At 42.7% G+C, this 18,618-nt stretch overlaps 3 protein-coding genes across 3 annotated transcripts; 1 reads left to right on the top strand and 2 right to left on the bottom strand.

Moving 5' to 3' along the window:
- Positions 1-4,335: 4,335 nt before the first annotated feature.
- On the bottom strand, positions 4,336-14,195 carry pex1 (peroxisomal biogenesis factor 1). The gene is made up of 24 exons (XM_072370351.1): positions 13,995-14,195; positions 13,180-13,326; positions 12,936-13,019; positions 12,510-12,624; positions 11,636-12,306; positions 11,360-11,479; positions 11,112-11,232; positions 10,866-10,972; positions 10,672-10,757; positions 10,448-10,580; positions 10,168-10,264; positions 9,902-10,072; positions 9,618-9,772; positions 9,347-9,533; positions 9,087-9,253; positions 8,630-8,764; positions 8,468-8,532; positions 8,192-8,334; positions 7,404-7,507; positions 7,124-7,300; positions 6,560-6,802; positions 5,777-5,962; positions 5,499-5,629; positions 4,336-5,151 (listed from the first exon to the last, which is right to left on the bottom strand). The coding sequence occupies exons 1-24, from the start codon at positions 14,100-14,102 to the stop codon at positions 5,067-5,069; spliced, it is 3,738 nt and encodes a 1,245-aa protein (XP_072226452.1). The 5' UTR covers positions 14,103-14,195; the 3' UTR covers positions 4,336-5,066.
- A 129-nt stretch (positions 14,196-14,324) lies between these two features.
- On the top strand, positions 14,325-16,261 carry rbm48 (RNA binding motif protein 48). The gene is made up of 5 exons (XM_072370182.1): positions 14,325-14,472; positions 14,676-14,866; positions 14,948-15,093; positions 15,510-16,066; positions 16,172-16,261. Exons 1-5 carry the CDS (start codon positions 14,344-14,346, stop codon positions 16,232-16,234), a joined length of 1,086 nt encoding a protein of 361 aa, XP_072226283.1. The 5' UTR covers positions 14,325-14,343; the 3' UTR covers positions 16,235-16,261.
- A 59-nt stretch (positions 16,262-16,320) lies between these two features.
- Positions 16,321-18,181, bottom strand: clxn (calaxin). The gene is made up of 6 exons (XM_072370183.1): positions 18,044-18,181; positions 17,750-17,908; positions 17,055-17,159; positions 16,794-16,945; positions 16,509-16,613; positions 16,321-16,420 (listed from the first exon to the last, which is right to left on the bottom strand). Exons 1-6 carry the CDS (start codon positions 18,141-18,143, stop codon positions 16,373-16,375), a joined length of 669 nt encoding a protein of 222 aa, XP_072226284.1. The 5' UTR covers positions 18,144-18,181; the 3' UTR covers positions 16,321-16,372.
- Positions 18,182-18,618: the final 437 nt, after the last annotated feature.

The following is an 18,618-nucleotide window of genomic DNA, read 5'->3' as shown; positions in this document are numbered from 1 at the left end:
CCCAGGAGGAGCTGTGGAGTGGGATGTCTAAGTTTTCCTCCTGGATTTATTCCCACTGTGACCTAACCTCAGATAAGCAAAAGACGATGGATAGATGAAAATATAAATAAAGTGAAGTAACTCATTTTGGCGACATCGGAGTTCAGAACCTTCACTTTGTACTTGTGAAAACCATTCTGGCAGCAACAACCATATCCAGTTTTCTTTGGAGCGATACAAGCTTGGCACATCTTTGGGTTTTTTGGACGTTTCTCCCATTCTTCTTGGCAGAAACTTTCTGCAAATTTTAGGCCTCTTTAGAGATGCTCTGATGAGTTCAGGTCCATTCAAGGAGTCATGCAAGAACTTTCACTTCTCAGTTTTGTCTGTCATTGTCTTGTTGGAATATAAACTTTCGGTTCTATTACATGTTATATATTGTAAACAGAAATAAATAAATGGGCATCAAGGGGAGCTTTACATTTATAAAACTTCCCTTGTCAAAGCAAATCTGTTTGGCATAAAAGGTTTCAGACTACAATTCTGCTGCCATAATGCTGAACAGGACAAGGGAAAAAAAAAAAGGAATATAAACTTTCACCCTGACATTCTTAGCGCTTATAAAAGGTTTTCACCCAAAATCACTTTACATCACCCTGCATTGATCTTTTCCTCTACCCTGACTGGTCTCTCAGCCCCCATCACTGAAAAATAAAAACCACTATGTTTGACTGAATGGGTGGTGTTAGCGAGCTGATGGCCAGATTCCGCATCTTTATGTCCTTGCAAATGTATTACTGTTAATGAGAAGTAACTTGTGACTGGTCACTCTTGTAGAAAGTCGTGATTGGTGGAGGAGTGCACAGATTTTCTACATTTGTAAGGTTCTCTAATCTCCACAAGGAACTCTGGAACTCATTCATGGGTATCTGTCTGATTCAGGTCTTTATTCCCAGATTACGCTAGCTGTTAGCTAAATGTGGGTGTGGGGTCTGTGGAGAACGGTGTGTCGTTCTGTGCTTCTGGATTCTTTTTTTATATACTGTATATATATATCATTGCCCAGATTTGTGCTTTGAAACAATTCTCCCTCAGAGATGTTATGGCTTGGTTTTCCTTTTGTCCTAAAACATCAATCATGAGACCTTAAGTAGACAGATATGTGAAAGGCAGGGAAGTAAAGGACCTTGCTGATCTCATTACAAGTTCTTGGAGACTTCATTCATTGTGTGACAGTAGTCTAAGGGCGGAAGCCAGAAGGGTGCAGCTCTTCTCCTCATGCAGTGGAAAACACTGATCAAATAAGATTAAGGATGGAGCTGATTACATGGGCTCACATGCTTCCACAGCTGGCACTTTGCCACAGCTTCCGGACTTGTCTGGGCCTTTCATCCACTCGTATCCACTTGATATTGTTTTAGGGTAAATTCATACAAATACATAAACAAAGTAGTTTTTTTTTTATACTGCACAAAGTATCTTCAAAGGACAGGATCAAATACAAACAAACTATGCTTTTATAATCAATTATACTGCCACAGTTCAATCTTTCCCTAAAGGTTTTATTGACAAAATGCTATCTCACTAGAGTAAATCACAAATCAGTTGGTGCCAATATAGCAGCTAAACAGATAAGAAAAAGCAAGTTAGAGCAAAGCTCAACTTTTCCTTATAGTCACTTGTATCGACTTGTTTTCTCTTCTTGTCCTATCAGACTCTTGAAATTATTGGAGACATTTGTCAAATATAAACCCATTAGAAGCTGAAGGGGGAAAGAAGTTCTGTAACTTTGCTGTTACTGATGACTGGAGGGGCAGATCCATATCCTTCATACAAATATTATTCAGCTGACGTGGGGGCTACAATCTCCAGTCAATATAGAGCAGGCTGAATATGTGCTGAATGCTTGAGTTTCTATGTCAACGTGTTTGTTTGAATAAAAATATAATCCGCTTAACTTCAGATTCTGCCACATACACATAGGTGGTGTAGCAGTGTCTGAAGATGTGGGTATAATCCTAATTGTTGGGTGATTTATTTTTTTTCTTCCTTTTTGCATGCCATCCAATAGAGACAATTTCTGCATTATAAGCAGTGACATTTTTTAACTTCTTTGTCAGAAGTAGTTGACCCATAACCCATAGCCAGACTTCACATCTTCACGTGTATTCTGCTGCCTAACATGAGGGAGAAAGGATTCGTACAAAACTTGTGCCCTAAATCTCCTTCGTGAATCTAACTAACCCTGCTCTGATTGGAAGGTCACATCTTTGCCTTCCATGCAATTCAAAAATGGCCTTGCAGATCCTGACATGCAGTCGTTAAGCTCACAAATCAAATGCACCCTAACAGTGAACCCAATGCTGCTTGGTAAGTTTTCACTCTGTACAGGCAGGTGAGGATGAAGTGTTAATTCGCCTCCAGCTGCAACACCTGGAGCTGGAGAAATGACTGCATTAACCCAGAGTGAGAAACTGGGATTTAGATGAATTAATACAACTCTGAAATTGATTCCCATGTCCACCCCAACTATTACTTAATCTCAGCTCTCTCTATAATGAATCTGAAAATGTTACTTTGGTGGTGGTGGTTAATTGAAGGGCTTTTAACACACTGTTTGCAGCATTGTGTTGGCATATGAGCTCTAAATCATGTCTAGGCTGCAAGAGGTGTATTCTGCCAAGATGGAGGCCCTCTATCACTGGGTAACCGATATGTATTAGGAAAAGGCTAATGCATCTGTATCACCTACTGCCACGTGTCAAAGGGTCAATAACAAGGGTGAAGCTAGTGAGTAGAAATTTTCTCTCAAACTTCTGAAGATGGATAAATGAAAGATATATATTAAAATGTGTAACACAGGTGTCAACCATTTACCACAGTGACTCATTTCTGACTGCTGAGGACCAACTCCCACAGAAAATTTTGCATATTCATAATCTAAAATTAGTGGGAAGTCTCCGAACTGAAGCTGTATTCACGTTAGTTTAATTAAGCCTGAATAATTAAAGAACACGGTATTGATAGAATGCCCCACATTTTCTTGCGCCTTGCAGTTATATTTCTGTGTGAGAGGAAATGTACCTGTCAAGAAGAAACAAAACCAAACAGAGCTAAAAATGGTCCCTCAGTCATTTCTTTACATGCATATTTTAGTTTTACTTCCTAGCAGGGTCTTCTTTTCTGATCTCCTGCTTTATATCACTAAACCACCTTCATCTCCTTTTTTGTTTCATCTGAACTTTTTGTTCTATTTTGGGCAGAAAGCTGTCTGAGCGAGCGAACGTGTCATAAAAGAGGCCTGTTGTGCTTTGCATCGACCAGGGGATCATTTTGGTATACATTTGGCTCATTGCATTCAGGGATTCTCGAACCACTCAGGATGACTTTGAGGAGCACCACTGGAGTGGTGGCGAAGGTGAAAAAGAAAAAACAACGTTTCTCTTTATTGTGACAGCAAACGCGTTGAACCCGCACTGTGTGGTGCTGAGAGGTTTGCTCCTAGGTTTTAAAAGCCAGTTGATTGTTTTTATTTCTCATATGGCTTTTTTTCAAGCTGCACCAAAAAAAACGGTTACTCAAAAGACAACCTTAGGTGTTGCTCCTAAGGTGATCATCCAGGCCTCCTGGCTGAACATTCATACCACCGGATAGCCCCATGAGTTAAAAGATTCTCACATCCAAGTTATATATGGTCTCTCTTTCACTTTTTCTGCATCTTAAAGGTGCCTCTTTCGTTAATCTAGAACTTTTTCCTCATTATAGGTGTGAGAGACAGATAAAGGAGGAAGTGACTCCCACTGGGCTTTTTTTTTTTTCCTGCTCGGCTGTGTGGGATTGAAAAAAGACAAAGGCAAGCCAAAACCAGCTCCTTATGTCTATATTTACCACTGCAGAACCTGCCAGTTCCTGGATGTGTAGGATGACAGCAGGCATATTTGCTTCAATAGAAAAATATTGTCAAGACGGCTCGCTGCAACAGCCAAGGAAAAGGTTGAAGACTACCCTCAGGTGAGGCTCAGCTGTTAAAGATTCTCCGGGAGCTTCCAAGGCGGAGGTATTGACAGAGAGTCTGATGAAACTTTTGATTTAAAGCCACTAGGAAAACAAAGCTAGAACAAGAGAGTTAAGGCAGTGTAAGAGCTTTGAAGCTGCTTTAAAAGTCTCCATCAGGTTGATTTTTATCTTTCATCTTTCTTGTGAAGCACTCCACTTGAATCCTGCTACCTCCACATCACATGCAATCTTCTCTTTACTCATTCAGACCAAAGGAATTAAAAAAATAAAAATAAAAAAAAGCCAACTTAAAGCTGGCCACAAAAAAACTTTTATTCATTTGAAATAAAATAAACACTTGAGAGATTAGACCTTTAAGCTTTGATCGTAAACTATTGCCTTTGCCCTCATGTTAATCAATATATTCTTTTAATGTTTGTGTGTCTTTAGGCTTGAAAGGCACCAATACGTTGCATCAGGCCTGGTGGGTTAAACTAGAATTATTAGTTTAGAATTTACTGTTTGTGTTACACAAACTTGTGTGGAAACACAAATTTGCATGAATTTACATGCAAAACAGTTTCCCAACACTGGATAATGTCATACTCAAGTTATTTCTAAGCATTTATATGACGTAAACGGGTAATTATTTGAACTATTAACAAACTCCTCAAAACACATCCTCAGAACATAAGCAGGAAATGCAAATGAAAAGTTTGGAGAATGCATTCAACCGAGCGTACGTGTATTTTGAATGACTATCGCTGCTTATAGGACACAATAAAACCACTTTATCATGTAAGTCACTGATTCCATTTCTTCTTCTTTTGACTCACAAACAATTTGAACAAGAATATTCAGGAAACTTTGAATCATAAGAACAATTTACTATGTTTCCATTAAGTAGCTGTAAACAAACGAATTCAAGTACTTCACATCTGACTGACAAAATAAAGTATTAGAATAAAATTTAGAGAGCGTTTCATTCGTAATCACATTTTACATCAACACAATTCATAATATGGCTTTATACACATGTTCAGTGTGTTATTTTGCATGCGATGGATGAAGTCTGTCAGACCGAGGTGCGGTCAGGCTAAAGTCACACGATGTCCTGGTTTAAATGGGACAGAGGGAAGAGATTTTCTTTCTCCTGAACCACAAAAGTCTTCGTATCTGAAATAAATATTTTACATTAAAACGCTGCTTAAATCAAATATACTATTAATTGAAAATGTTCAAACCGTTCATTCACTTGAGAGCTCAGAAAAGAGTCGGCAGCTAACATGGAAGAGTGGACTGTGCCCATCCCAGCTCTAATGTTTGTCACTTTACGAAATGCACAACAGTAACTTAATGGAAAATGCTGAACATTGTTAGAGATTATGGAATTAGTCATGTTCCTCCACCCTTGATAAAGACATTAAATGGCTCATTAACGGATTTTTTTTTTTAAATTAAAGCACTTTTAATAATTACCATTGTAATCTCTGTTGCAGTGATAAAGGCGTCCCAATACTCACAGTTTTGTGTATCTGTTCCAGTCGGCCTGGCTGAGGGACGGCCTGGTCACAACCACGGCAGAGTTTAAATGAGCCTGGGAAAGCTGTAGGCCTGGTTGGCTGGAGGCTGAATGTGACCTGATGAACTCTTCCTACACAAATAGAAACCAATCGCACTCATAAAAGCTTACATATGCAATTAAACAATCTGGCTCTGCATTGGCCATGAAAAGTGCTAAAAAACTGTAATAATGGACAGCGTCATGTAGAAAACAAAGAGAAAAACTGCTGTCACTTACACTGGCTCCCCTGTAGTTGTTCTTGATATTACTGATGTCTTGTTGAATGCGCTCCAGCTCCTCAGGGGCGAGCTCTTCATATCCATTCTGGATGGAGGACATGTAAGCAGGAGGAAAAGTGGTGACCGGCTCACAGGCTGATCCCCCCATGAAGTCGTGTGTCGTGGAGTTGGGTCCTGAGACGCACTGCAAGTTCCGTTTAAAAAAAAAAAACATAACTCCTTGTGATCTAAATTCTGAAATGGGTCTAAATGTCTGTGTGTACTGTTATGCTGGAGAAGAAATCCTGTGTAGTAGTGACATCTAGAGGTAACATTGTGCATTGCAACCAACTGCAACCCTAAGCCTCACTCTCTCCTTCCAAAAAAAACCAGGACAACAGAACCTGTAAGACCCTCACCAGAGCCACTGAAATGCTCATTCTATGAAATACATCAGGTGACGTGACTCAGCAACAATGAGTGAGGAGGATAACACAATGCTATTTACTTCAGCATATCAATATTCTGTAATAACAGAAGTTAGAGGGGCTGCCCCTTCTGCAAAAAGCTAAAGTGGCCGAATTGGACCCGGACCAACAACCTGCTCTGCATTCTGCTCTGCAAAATGCCATCAAGAATCATTTTTAAAATCCCTTCGTAATTATAAGCTGTACTGATGTACTGGTTACATACGGTGTTAGACAAATCATAACTCCAAAAATGAAACATGAAATCTTATTTCATGGAGAATAAAATAAACTTAAATTGAAACAAACTCTGTAAATATGCAATTAGTGCTCACCAGTCTGGAAAGCAGTGAATTTCCCGACTCTGACTCATAAGAACTTCCGAAGTACAGTCTCCAGACATTGCCTTGGGATTGTTCTTCCTCCACTTGAAGCCCATTGGGCTCTAGAAGAACCATGGACTGGTCCAGCCCCATTCCTTGGTCCGCCTCCGTCACCGATTCGTCTGAGCCACTGCTGTTGTTCGGGAAGATCATGGAGGACAGGCTCATGTCGCTGTATGAACCGGAGGTCAACTCCTGAGTCACACGTAAACAGGGGTTGAAGTTTACATACACAAGCAAAAGCAGCTTCAATGTTTTACTGTGCCTCCTCTTGAGATCAGCTAAGTTTGCCTCAGCTGGCTTCTGCTGTTTGATTCATTCAGTTATCAAGGTGGTTGGAGGTGATCTGAGTTGTGTTGTAAACTGATAAAAGTGCAATTTTGTCAGCCTTTTAGGTCAAAAACGTATGCTTCAACATAAAGTATACATTTTTTAGTATAGACCGACCAACAGCTCCAGACTAGCTGAAGCCAGCCCATAACAATAAGCTCACGAGACTTGTCCCAATAGCCGTACATGCGATGTGGCAGGTCCTAAGCTGTTGTGGACAGCCTCCAGTTGTGCACTGTAGAGTAGCGCTTTTAGGTCTGCGCCAGTGAACTGCTCCGTCACTGCTGCCAGCTGTTCCAGGTCAACATCAGGAGCCAGAGAGACGCCTGCACTCAGAGCCTTCAGTATCTCCACACGAGCCTCCTGGGAACGAGAAACAAGGGGGGCACTTGAGTCATTACTCTGCATAAAGCGTAGTGTCACCAATTCATAATTACAAATGATGATTTATTTTAAATCGACAGACGAGGTCAGGAGGGGGACAGTAGAGGGACTTGTCCAGTCGTCCAGGTCTCAACAGGGCTGGATCAATTAGATCTGGACGGCTGGTGGCTGCAAGCACATAAACACCTACAGAGATGAACAGTAAGAGTCAGTGTAATCAAATTAAAGATCCCCTTCAGGCAATAACAAATGCTGTGGTCTACTTCAATGCCTGTCCATTCTAACTTTCTCAGTGCTATGCTGGTTTCCACATCACATCTCTGTAAGTTCTCAGTTATTACACGACCAACTGATTCTGTCATTAATAATGCATCGGAAATCCTTAATGCAGGCACATACTAGCATTATAGGATCAGATAGTCGAAGGTCTTTATGAGGACCCTAGCCTAACAATTGGACAAGGTGGGAATACATCAAGTTGATCATTTATACTTTTATGGGGAATTATAATAGGTCAGTTATACGAGGCACATCAGCAGGGAGCTTTAGCTCCCCCTGCTGAAAGGTAGGTGCCCCTATTATGGCTTCTGCATGGGTGACCAAGTTCCAGTAGAGCGGCATCAACAGAAAGAGGTATGCTGCATCAGCATGGTCACAACAAATTGCCAGGTACACGGCCGTCTGCAGAGAACTGGACACACACGCCCTCTGAAACTGACATTTCTATCATCCTCAATGGAGTCTCACACCCTGGCAGACAAATCTTCAAGCCAGAACATGGCTGTGCCCAAATAACTTCCTATTTACTGCACATCCTTTACGGGTCACTCTTTTATTTGGATATCTGACTACACGGATGTTTGACTCTACCCTGTAGTCCTTCCACCCCGTCCAGCTGGGTGAGGAGCTGGTTGACCACACGGTCCGTTACGCCTGTGCTGTCGTGGCCCCTCCTCGGGGCCAGAGAGTCAAACTCATCAAAGAACAGGATGCACGGTTTGGCAGCTTGGGCCCTGGAACCGACAATCAGATGGTTGCTACTGGGGCTTATGGTTACAATAAATATCTAATATTACACAAAATAACTAAGAACAGACAAAAAGCCAGAATATTATGGAAGTGCTGGGAGTCAAGATGTTCACTAACCTCTGGAAGACATCGCGGACTCCCTGCTCACTGGCTCCGATGTACTTACTTAGAAGTTCAGGTCCCTGAAGAAATTAATTTAGATCACCGACAGTACACTTTGTTCTCATACGGTGGGGCACAGACTTCTGTTCTGACTATACAAACTAAAGTCAAGCCTACCTTGATACTGATGAAGTTCATACCACTATCTTTGGCAACAGCCCTGGCCAGCAGTGTCTTCCCTGTCCCAGGGGCTCCATAGAGCAGAATTCCAGAGCGATGGCGGATAGGAAGATTGGAGAAGAGGATGGGATACTGTTGATACACAAAATATCATCCATAACTTTGACTTTGCTTGAAATGCATTTTCTTTCCGATAGTGTTTGATCGTTTTTTTAGGACTTGCATGTTCACTCCCCCCAAAAGGGCCTCAGTTTTTAGAAATGGGCTCAAGGGTCATGTTTGGGGAAAAAAGGTTACAGCAGCAACGACACAGAAGGCGAGAGGCATTAAAAAAGGGAAAATTTCACCCAAGTGGCATCATACAAGTCGACATGCGTCTGTAGGGCTCTGTTTAGCAACAACCCAATGCAGACACTGTAAAACACACAGGTTCATCTCTTAATTAGCAACTAACCTTAGCTGGCAGCAGTATCGTGTCCATTAGCTGCTGCCGCACCTCTCTGAGCCCTCCTACCCTCTCTAATCCAAAACCACTCGATTTGTGAAGGTCTGCACCCCACAGTGAGGGCGGCGTAAATCCCTTCAGAGCCTGAGCAAAGTCTTTATATGACAGGCAAGCACCTAAAAGACACAGGGCACAAACAAAATTAAAAACATGGAACACTGAATTATCTTCTTATATTTCAGTACAGTGCATTCAAAGCCTTTTGATACCTTGGTCATTGTGTCCCACTTGTACCATGTTGGCGTGGGTCGCACGCTCCAACAGTAATGCAAGGTCTTGGGCCGTGAATCCCTCCGTCTCCTTGGCAACAGCCCTGAAGTCAAGCGTGCGTAAGGTCTTCTCAGACAGGAATGGCCTCCTTTGGATCAAATGGTACAGGATGTCTTGTCTCTGGTCCTGCAAACCACAGCACAGGCTGTTTTTTTCCCCCTCCACTTTTTGTCATTTTCAGAGTGTGTACATATGGATATGAGTGCTGACCGGGTCTGGTGGCTGGAGGGTTACAAATCCCTGGATGAAGCGGGAACCCTGCACCTCATTCAGAGAAGGGTGGAGGGAGTGTTCACTCTGGCTGGTGATGATCATGCACACCAGGCTGGAGTGAAACACCACTTCATCCACCACATCCTTCAGACCTGCAGCCACAAGCAGACAAATAACTGACTGCCAAAGGCTGAAATAATCAACAGTTTTGTCTGTCCTCGTACTTTTACAGAACAGATATTTTCACACATGTAGAGTGGAAAAGACTCTTCTTGGCTTACTTTGTGCAATGTGCTGTTGCAGCAGCGCCTCCGGCCCGTGTTCATGTTCGGGTGAGGTCGGCGCACGCGTCAAATGATCCAAGTCATCGAGCAGAACAACAGAAGGCTGCTGCCACTCAGCCTGTTCAAATATGTCCTGCAGAATCTGCCTCACAGTTTCTGCCCTTTTGCCTGAGAGAAGTAACAGACATTTGCAGATAAACACATTCATTCAATTTCAGCTTGATCTCTTTGATACGCTGTTTGCTCGTGGAATCTGTTTTGACCTTGCAGCTTTTTGCAGTCCACCACCTCCACATGGGCGTCCAACTCCTCTCTGGCTTTTCCGCAGAGGGCTCGGGAGAAAGTGCTCTTTCCACTCCCCTGCATGGACAAATTGTGGCACATCCTGTTACAGGTTTACAATAGTTCATAAGATTAAATGTATTCAGTGTTTCATGGTGAGCTAAGACTGGCGAAACCAGCAAGGCCAGTATCAGTTTTTCAAAATTCCATTCCCTTCATGTCGCTATGGGAAACTGAAATGTTGAGAATGTAAAGAAGTACCTTGGCACCAGTTATGAGTAGTGCTCCTCCTTGGAGTCCCCGACCAGTGGTGCCAAGCTCTCTGGAGAGGAGAGTACCCAGAAGGCTGTGGGAAATAAACTCAAATGCAGTCCTGCTAAGCTCGCCTATCCCACTGGGAAAAGACGACAGAGTGGAAAATGCAGAGTGAAACAAATGCTGGAAATGATCCTTGTTCAAATGATGTACATGTGCTGACAACTTACCCAAGAATATCAAAGGTGGGAAGCTCTGGGTCAGGCGCTTCAGCTACAACTTTCACAGCTGGCATTTCTACTGGCCGTCTGTCCACCTGAAAGAGACAAAAAGTCACCACTGCAAACAACGACTCATAAACAGCTGCAAAAAGAAGAAAAAAGGAAGATTGATCTGTCCATTTTTTGCACATAGGTTACAATACCTGTATGTCTCCCTTCTTGAGAACAGTGGATGCTAAAAGAAACAGCTGGTCTGGAGGATCGCTCTGTGGCTCTGGTTTCAGCACCGTTAAAGCAAATTCCAACTTTGCTGTGAGTAAATAAAAAATGTAAAACTTTTCATTTTAATGCGCCATTAAAGGGGCAAAATATTTTGGAAACAGATGTGTCTGCTTTTTGCTTATAAATAAATGATCGCAGCTTGTAAGAGAAGAGCAGAAATGCATTACCATCATTTCCATGTAAGAGGATGGTGCCGGACCGTTCAGTCAAGCACGCCAAAGGCTGATGGCTCTGTGTGTGCAGCCAGCCAAGGAAAGCTGTCCGGATCTCTTCATCATCTTCCTCGGGCTGGAGGGAAAATGTCAGAGATCAGACTCACGTAAAGGAAAGCTTTAGCATTTTGAACAAATGATTTGTCCAAATGTTTCATTGTGAATAACATATTACAGCCAAATGTGTGTATTCCAGTATTCACCAGAAGTTTTAGAGGCTGTAGGCGAATATTAGAGGCAACTTTGATGGCTGTTTTTACAGGCTTAAGTCTCACTGCCGAATGTGGCCGGATATTCAACCTGCTGGCCAGGGGCTGTGGAATCTTTAAAAAAAAAGAAGAGAAAGAAAAAAAACAACTTTTAACAGATATGAAAAGACATATGTAGAATAATAATATGTAGAAAATAACTAAACGTAATTCCTTTGAGGATAATGTGAATAAACGTATCATATGTTCTCTGTTACACATGCTACTCACCCATACTCTTCCACTATGGATCTCTTTCTTGCTTTGACACTTCTTACTGCCAGCCAGCACCTCAGTGCCATGGCACACTACCCTGACCACCATGGCCTCCTGTTCCTTCACCTCTTCCTCTTTACCAACTCCTCCATTCCTCTTTTTCTCCATGGCCTGCTTGGTTCTGTCTCTCATCTCTTTAGGGGATGGAACTTTGGAGAGAAGGCCATATGTCACTGGAGACTGACCTCCACTTAGAGTGGCACTCAAACAAGGGCTCCAAGGAAATGTGTGAATAACCCCAGCAACAATGTGGTTTACGGTGCAGAGAGAGTTGGGAGGTGCATTGCATACTCTGTAGATGGAGTCAGAGAAAACGGATGGAATGTCAGGTACAGGTAGTGGCTCTTTAACCGGGTCATAAGTGCCCTTTATCATATGGCGGAGAATGCTCCTCAGGTCTGCAATGCCCCCCCACTGTTGGCTGTGAGGGATAGAGGGGGTACTCTCTGATGATGGTCCTGAGGGGCAGGTGTAATTCGCGTCTTGATGCGAGTGAAAATGCTGATGCTGGCTGGATCTCTCAGAGGGATCACTGAGGTCGCCAATTCCAGCACGGATCTTCGGAGACACCACAAGCTCTGTGAACTGCTCCAGGCGACCATACGGCGCAGATGGGGAGAGTGAGGCTGTGTGGAGGTAAAACAAATCGCAATGGGTCTATGAATACTATCTTTAGATATAGCAAAGTCATGAAATTCAAAAAGTGTCTGAACAAAGGATTCCATAATTAGACATGACTGCACATTGAAACAATTTGGGGTATGACAACAGTCACTTGTCAGACAATTGGAACAGATAAATATAGTAAAATAAGTGCAATAACCCCAACCTATTCTGATGTAGATGACTGTGTGATTGTCCACCCAAACAGGAAACACAGCACCTTGGAAAACCACTCTGATCTGGTCCAGTAGTTGCTGCTCCAGTGCAGAACTGTGAAGCTCCTGGAAGTGTCAGTCATGGGAAACACATAATGAACTACAGCATCAAAAAACGTGGTTTAGGTAGCAGAGACATCCATTATGAGTGGCTTTAGTAGTCATCAGAGAGCGTATTTAAAGTTTTTAATCCTTGCTAACATGAAAACACCACTGAGTAAACTGTAAATTTCCAACGAGTCAAAGAGAGAGCAAAAAAGAAAATAAATCACAGATAGATTCAGATCGCTATTTCTCCGCTTACAGAAGAGTTTCTAGGGGGGGAGGGTCTTAAAAGGGGGTCTTAAAAGTACTTAAAAGTCTCAAATGTCACTAACCAAGATCTCCCAGTCATCGGATGAGAGCGGCTCCACAAACACTTGGTTCAATGAAGAGACTTGATGACACGGTCTCAGAAAGCCCTGAAGGAAATCACACAGCCAGTAAGTCACCACTAAGACCCGTTCAGCCAAGAAAGACAAATACTGTACAGTGTCAAAGGATGTTTCAGTTTGGGTCATACAGAGAAAATGAGCTATTCACATGGATAAACAGAGCAAAAAAAAAAAAAAAACGCTCTACCTGCTCTCCCTCTTTTAGGCCAAGCCTCTCTCCCAGTTGCCGACACAACTCCACTCCGTGGCTATCCAGACTGGAGGAGGTTCTGATTTGAGTCCAGCTGAGGAACACAGGAGACCCATTGCCCCAGGACAGCTCCAAAGCCTGGTTCTTCAACAGAAAAATCATTCATTTCAACTAAACTTGCATTTTCTTCATATTTGCGCTTGAATTCTTAGAACTCATTTCCTTGCTTTGAAGCAATTCTTCATCTCTTTGTGGTGGAACTGTGGCCTATTGAAGCACAGCTCCTGTGTCTCATTTTGTTTCTTTTGTGTCTGCCTCAGGTTTCTGTACAGTACCATATTTTCCTATAGAAACTAAATAGCTTTTCCAGCAAGCATATTTCAGCTATATGGCCACGATTACAGCAAAACCGTGGCAGTTCTTTGTAGTCCTTTATTACTAAAATGTGAGATTTTAAATGGACTACTATAAAATTAGATTAGTCTTAATGGAAATTCTAATCACCAACTTCTCTTCCCATATTTGTATGAATTAATGGGCATACCAGAGACCCTGGTGAGAGTCATTTTAAACTCCTCTTTGCCATATATCTGTGTAAGTAAAGACGCTGACATGATGACCCTCCCTTAGTCTATATTCTTCAAACATTTAGGATGAGATATAACTTTGAGGAGCGCTTAAAAAATGACCAAAGCGCAAAACTCAAAAGACACAAGAAACGTTTTTGTTTCACGAAAGAAACCAAGTTAAACTGCATTAATGCTGGCAACAGGACACAGGTAGTTGGGAGGGATACAGCTAGGCTAACTTACCTCGTTCAAGGAAAGATGAGATATCAACTTCGATGGCAGGTGGAGAAAGCAGTTTTTTGTGTTGTTAAATGCAACACGCACGGGTTGGATGCCCTGTTTACTGAACATGATTGTCACACGGCCATGTTTGCTCCATAAATGACGGGCAGGTTCTGCTCCTCCGTCGCGTCAAAAGTGCAACAAACCCATGCCGATCGATGTGCTCTGACAGCCGCAGACCAGACCAAAGCAGATGAAGTTGGGCCGAGTTCATTTTCAAAGTATAACACTGAACGTGGGCATGAAGCCACTCCGCATACAAGGAACACTTATTTTGAAATGCGTGGGCCGGAAATGCGTTTCCACAAACATGGCGGCGCCTGTCAACAAAAGCTCCGGCTGTTGGAGGCTTCCAGAAGTCTACAAACACCACGAACAGCGGCGAGTGTGCATTTCTCGACCCAAATATAGAGACGGGAGAAAAGCTAAAGCGGTTAAGGTGAGAACACTCTTTCATCTGTACATATGAGCAGGAAAAGCAAAGTGTGTGTTAAGGACTGAGAGAATGGCTCTACTGTACATAACACCGTGCAAATAACGTCAGCGTTAGCGGTGTTAGTGTTGCCTTGTGGTTAGTATTGCGCCTCAAAACAGTCGTGTGCTGCATGGACATGATAGAAAAGCTGTGTTGTGCATTGTCAGGTGTACACCATCAATTTAGAGTCCCGTTACCTGATGGTCCAAGGGGTCCCAGCCATCGGGGTGATGACGGAGCTGGTCCAGCTGTGCGCCCTGTACGGCGCCGTGGAGGAGTACAGACCCCTGGACGAGTATCCCGCCGAGGAGTTCACGGAGGTCTACCTCATCAAGTTTCAGAAATTAACGAGTGCCAGGTACAGTGTGAGACTTGCCTGGGTCACTGTTCATCCCTTGCAAAGCTTAAAACACCTGCTAAATGCTGACCCCTGTTTCAGAGCGGCGAAACGTAACATGGACGAGAAGAGTTTCTACGGCGGCGTGCTGCACGTGTGCTACGTCCCGGAGTACGAGACTGTGGAGGACACCAGGCTAAAGCTGCAAGACCGGAGGAGTTACATAGCGAGAACAGCCTGGTATAGAGGTATAGGGTCCACTTTCTCTCACAGAAAACAGTACTGTGAAGATGTCCGCATTTCTGGTAGATCAGAAACTGCTGTCCTGACACCGAGCACCTGGAGAAGGAGCTTAACATTTTACACTCACTCAGCAGTCGCACTCCATCTTACAAAAATGTCAATCCCAAAGCATCATTTCATTGATTCTTTGTACATTTAGATATTCTACATTCGACTCTGTTCTTTGTACCTTTGCTTGAAATAAAATGTAGCTTATGCATGGTTTTTTGCTTCCCCTATACTTCATACTTTACTTTATGAATATTATTGTGTTTTGACGATATTTTTGCTTTAGCTGCTGTCTTGTAAGTCGTAAAAAGACAAGGAAACTAATTGTTTAAACTGTCCTCTCTCTCTCTCTGTCTCTTATGTTGTTGCAAAGCCCGAGAAAAGAAAGACAAAGAGGGAGTTTGTGAGGGGCCCACATCATCAAATGCAACCGTTGCATCAGACTCGACTGTCGCCAGACGCAATCAGGCCTCTGATAAAGACGATAAAAGGGAGACTTCAGGTGTCACCCATTATTCAGGCTTTCCTCTGCTGCCCTTACCTCCCCGAGAACATTGTTTCTACGGACCTCAAAATCCCCAGGGTATCGTGCCCACAGAGGACAGAATGGGGACTTTACATAATGCCTTGCCTGACATAAAACAGCAGCGGGAAGAGAGTTTAAGCTTCAACCAAACCACCCAAAGAGGTCAAAGCACAGAACACAGACCGGCTTCTACTCAGACCTCTGCAGTCAGATTTGTCCCAAGGACCACACACTTGGAGAACAGGAAACGGAAAATGGAAGAGGCGACAGAACACTCGGTGTCTGTTTCCGAAGAAAAAAATGAACCATTGATTGGACCAAAACTACCGGAACCACCTAAACTGGACATGGAAGATGAATCATTGAACACAACTGTTAGCCAGATCAGGAACACAATGAAGCAGGTAGTCTTATTATTTAATTTTTTTACAGTAATGACCATTTAAAAAGAACTATGACATTTTTTTTTTTGTGCATGTCAGTAACATGAGTTTCATCACTTCTCTCAGGTGGAAGCAGTTCCAGACCACAAACCAGTAGAGAAAAAGATAAAACCCCGCCGTCGGATATGATTAAGACAGCTGTCTCGACGGCAGTCTCATCCAGAGAGTTTATAGATTGCGCATCACAATACAAACTGACTTTTGTATGGATTTTCTTTTTTTTATTAAAGACTGAGTCTAAAAATACAGGTGAATGGAGTCTCCTCATTATTCCAGTTGTTCCTGAAACACAAGCTGCTCAAACTTCTCGGTACTCTGAAAAGCAAAGAAACACACCGGGTTTAAAATGAAGTATTTCTTACATGCACATCAAAGCTGTCGGCAGCCTTTACATTGTAATTACCGCGGAGTCGGGGAGGCAGGTTCCAAAGGCCTCAAGCAGTAAGTTCTCCTCTCTTACTGCCCTTTCAAAGTCTTCAAACGACAGTCTGCCATCGTGATCATAGTCCTATGGGATAGGAAGCGGAAACATTGGCAATGTTGATTAAATGATCTCCTGAGAATTATTTATCGCCTTCTGGGAAAAAAAACACAAACTGTGATTTAAATTTTGCCTGGAGGTTTGATGTGGTGACCCAAAGAGATTATTAGAGCAAACAGAACTATATATCTGAGCAGCAAAGCTCACCATCTTCTTGAATGTGATATCGACCAGGTCTTTGATGCCTTCATCTGGGTCCTCCTCTGTGGGCTGCCTGATGAGGCTGTTCTTCAGCATGTGAAACATCTCCTCTCTGGCGATGAATTTGTCTCCATTTAAGTCGTACACTTGAAAGCAGTCTGAGCCATGCAAAAAAAAAAAAAAGGACGGGTCATTAGCTCCAACTGGCAGGTGTCTTTATGAGAGAGCATATACGAGAGAGAGTAGAATGAAAAATTGAGAACTTGCACTTTATTTTTTCATCCAAAGTCCCCCGAAGAAAAACAGACAGTCCCTCGATCCACTCTTCCACACTGATAAAGCTGTCATTGTCTTTGTCAAACGTCCTGAAGACTGAGGGAGCGATCGAAACATGCTGTGAAACTGTCTTAAATCTAAACACTTTAATTCAGTCATGAGCATATCATTCAAATTAAAAATGCTTTAAAGAAAACATATAAGATGTTGTTTCGAAAAATAGACCCTCATAATAAGTTTCATGTCAGCAGTATGTTTGTTTAAGAAAAGAAGCACAGAAACGTGCTCCCCACCTGTTGCCTTTTAACCTAAACAGCAGCGAGATGGTCCATCAGGTGATAACCAAAGCCTGACATCAGCCTGTTTCCCTCCTCACATCTTTTTTTGTCTCGGTGGCATCAGACACAAAATGAACTTTTCAAAAACAATTAAATTCCTCACGTTCAACATATGGCATCATCTATATGCTGTATCTTACATGCATTCTGATTTTAATCACAGTTTTGACAGCATCTCGACTGGTTTGGAAACGGCTGTATGTAACCTTAACACTCGCCCCTAACTAATGGCTGATGGTTATTTGTGAAATCTTTACATGTTCCCCCCAGAGGCTGAATGTCTGTCAGACAAAAAAGATTTACCCAAAAGCATCAGTGACAAATGGCAGACAAAGTCGCACACTCTACCTCCATCCATGATCATGTCATCGGTCATGCCGAAGATGTTGTGCAGTATGCCCCTGAACCGCCCTCTTTCCAGGCCGTGTGCTGCTCTGCCAGGGTCCACCTGCTCCCCCAGGAGCACATTATACTTCCGGATGAGGCACTCTGTCTCTGTCTTATTGACTAGAAAGTAGAAAATATTTCCTTCACATTTGGTATGTTGAAGTGTTTTCGTAGCTGCAAAACTTTCGGACGCTTCTCGTGTGGCTGATAAACTCGGGATAGTTTAGGCGAGACAAGTTGAACCGTCATACTCACAGTGCTCCACTTTTTTGCAGATGGTTTCAGCCAGGGCCTGTATCAACTTTCTATTCATAGCAGACATTTCCAATTTTTTATTTATTTTTTTATTTTTCATAGAGAAGACGCTGCTAAATGCGATCCCTCGGGTTGTGGGGGCGGTGTTGACAAGGCGTCACCGTGGCAACCGCAAAGCGTTACCACGGGAACTGTAGCTTTCCAGACCATTTCGCACACGTTTTACCGTGGCGCCAAAGCTTTCATCTCATTTTTACCCTCAATTACAATTTTTCCCCCCAGTTACAATTTTAACTTACGAAATATAACGGGGATGTAATTTGGAAATTTGGAAACATACATCCCGAGGGAATTGTGGGAATAACACCATGTATTTCTTATTACTATGACACAAAATGACTGGCCAAATGTGAAATACCATCCAGAGAAATAATCCTTTTGCTTTGAAAGCTGCTCTTAAACGTGAATACTGCGATCCCTCTTGTATGCGCTCACAGCAAAAGGCAATCATAGTCCATCAAACTTCACAGAAACATAAGAGTTCACAACCATTCAAATATGAGCAATCTCTGAAA

The sequence above is a fragment of the Leuresthes tenuis genome, unplaced genomic scaffold (genome assembly GCF_036924035.1).
Source record: "Leuresthes tenuis unplaced genomic scaffold, fLeuTen1.0.hap1 SCAF_18, whole genome shotgun sequence".
In the NCBI taxonomy this organism is placed as follows: Eukaryota; Metazoa; Chordata; class Actinopteri; order Atheriniformes; family Atherinopsidae; genus Leuresthes; species Leuresthes tenuis.
Note: the sequence above shows the minus strand (reverse complement) of the source record. Positions and strands in the feature narration are given on the sequence as shown.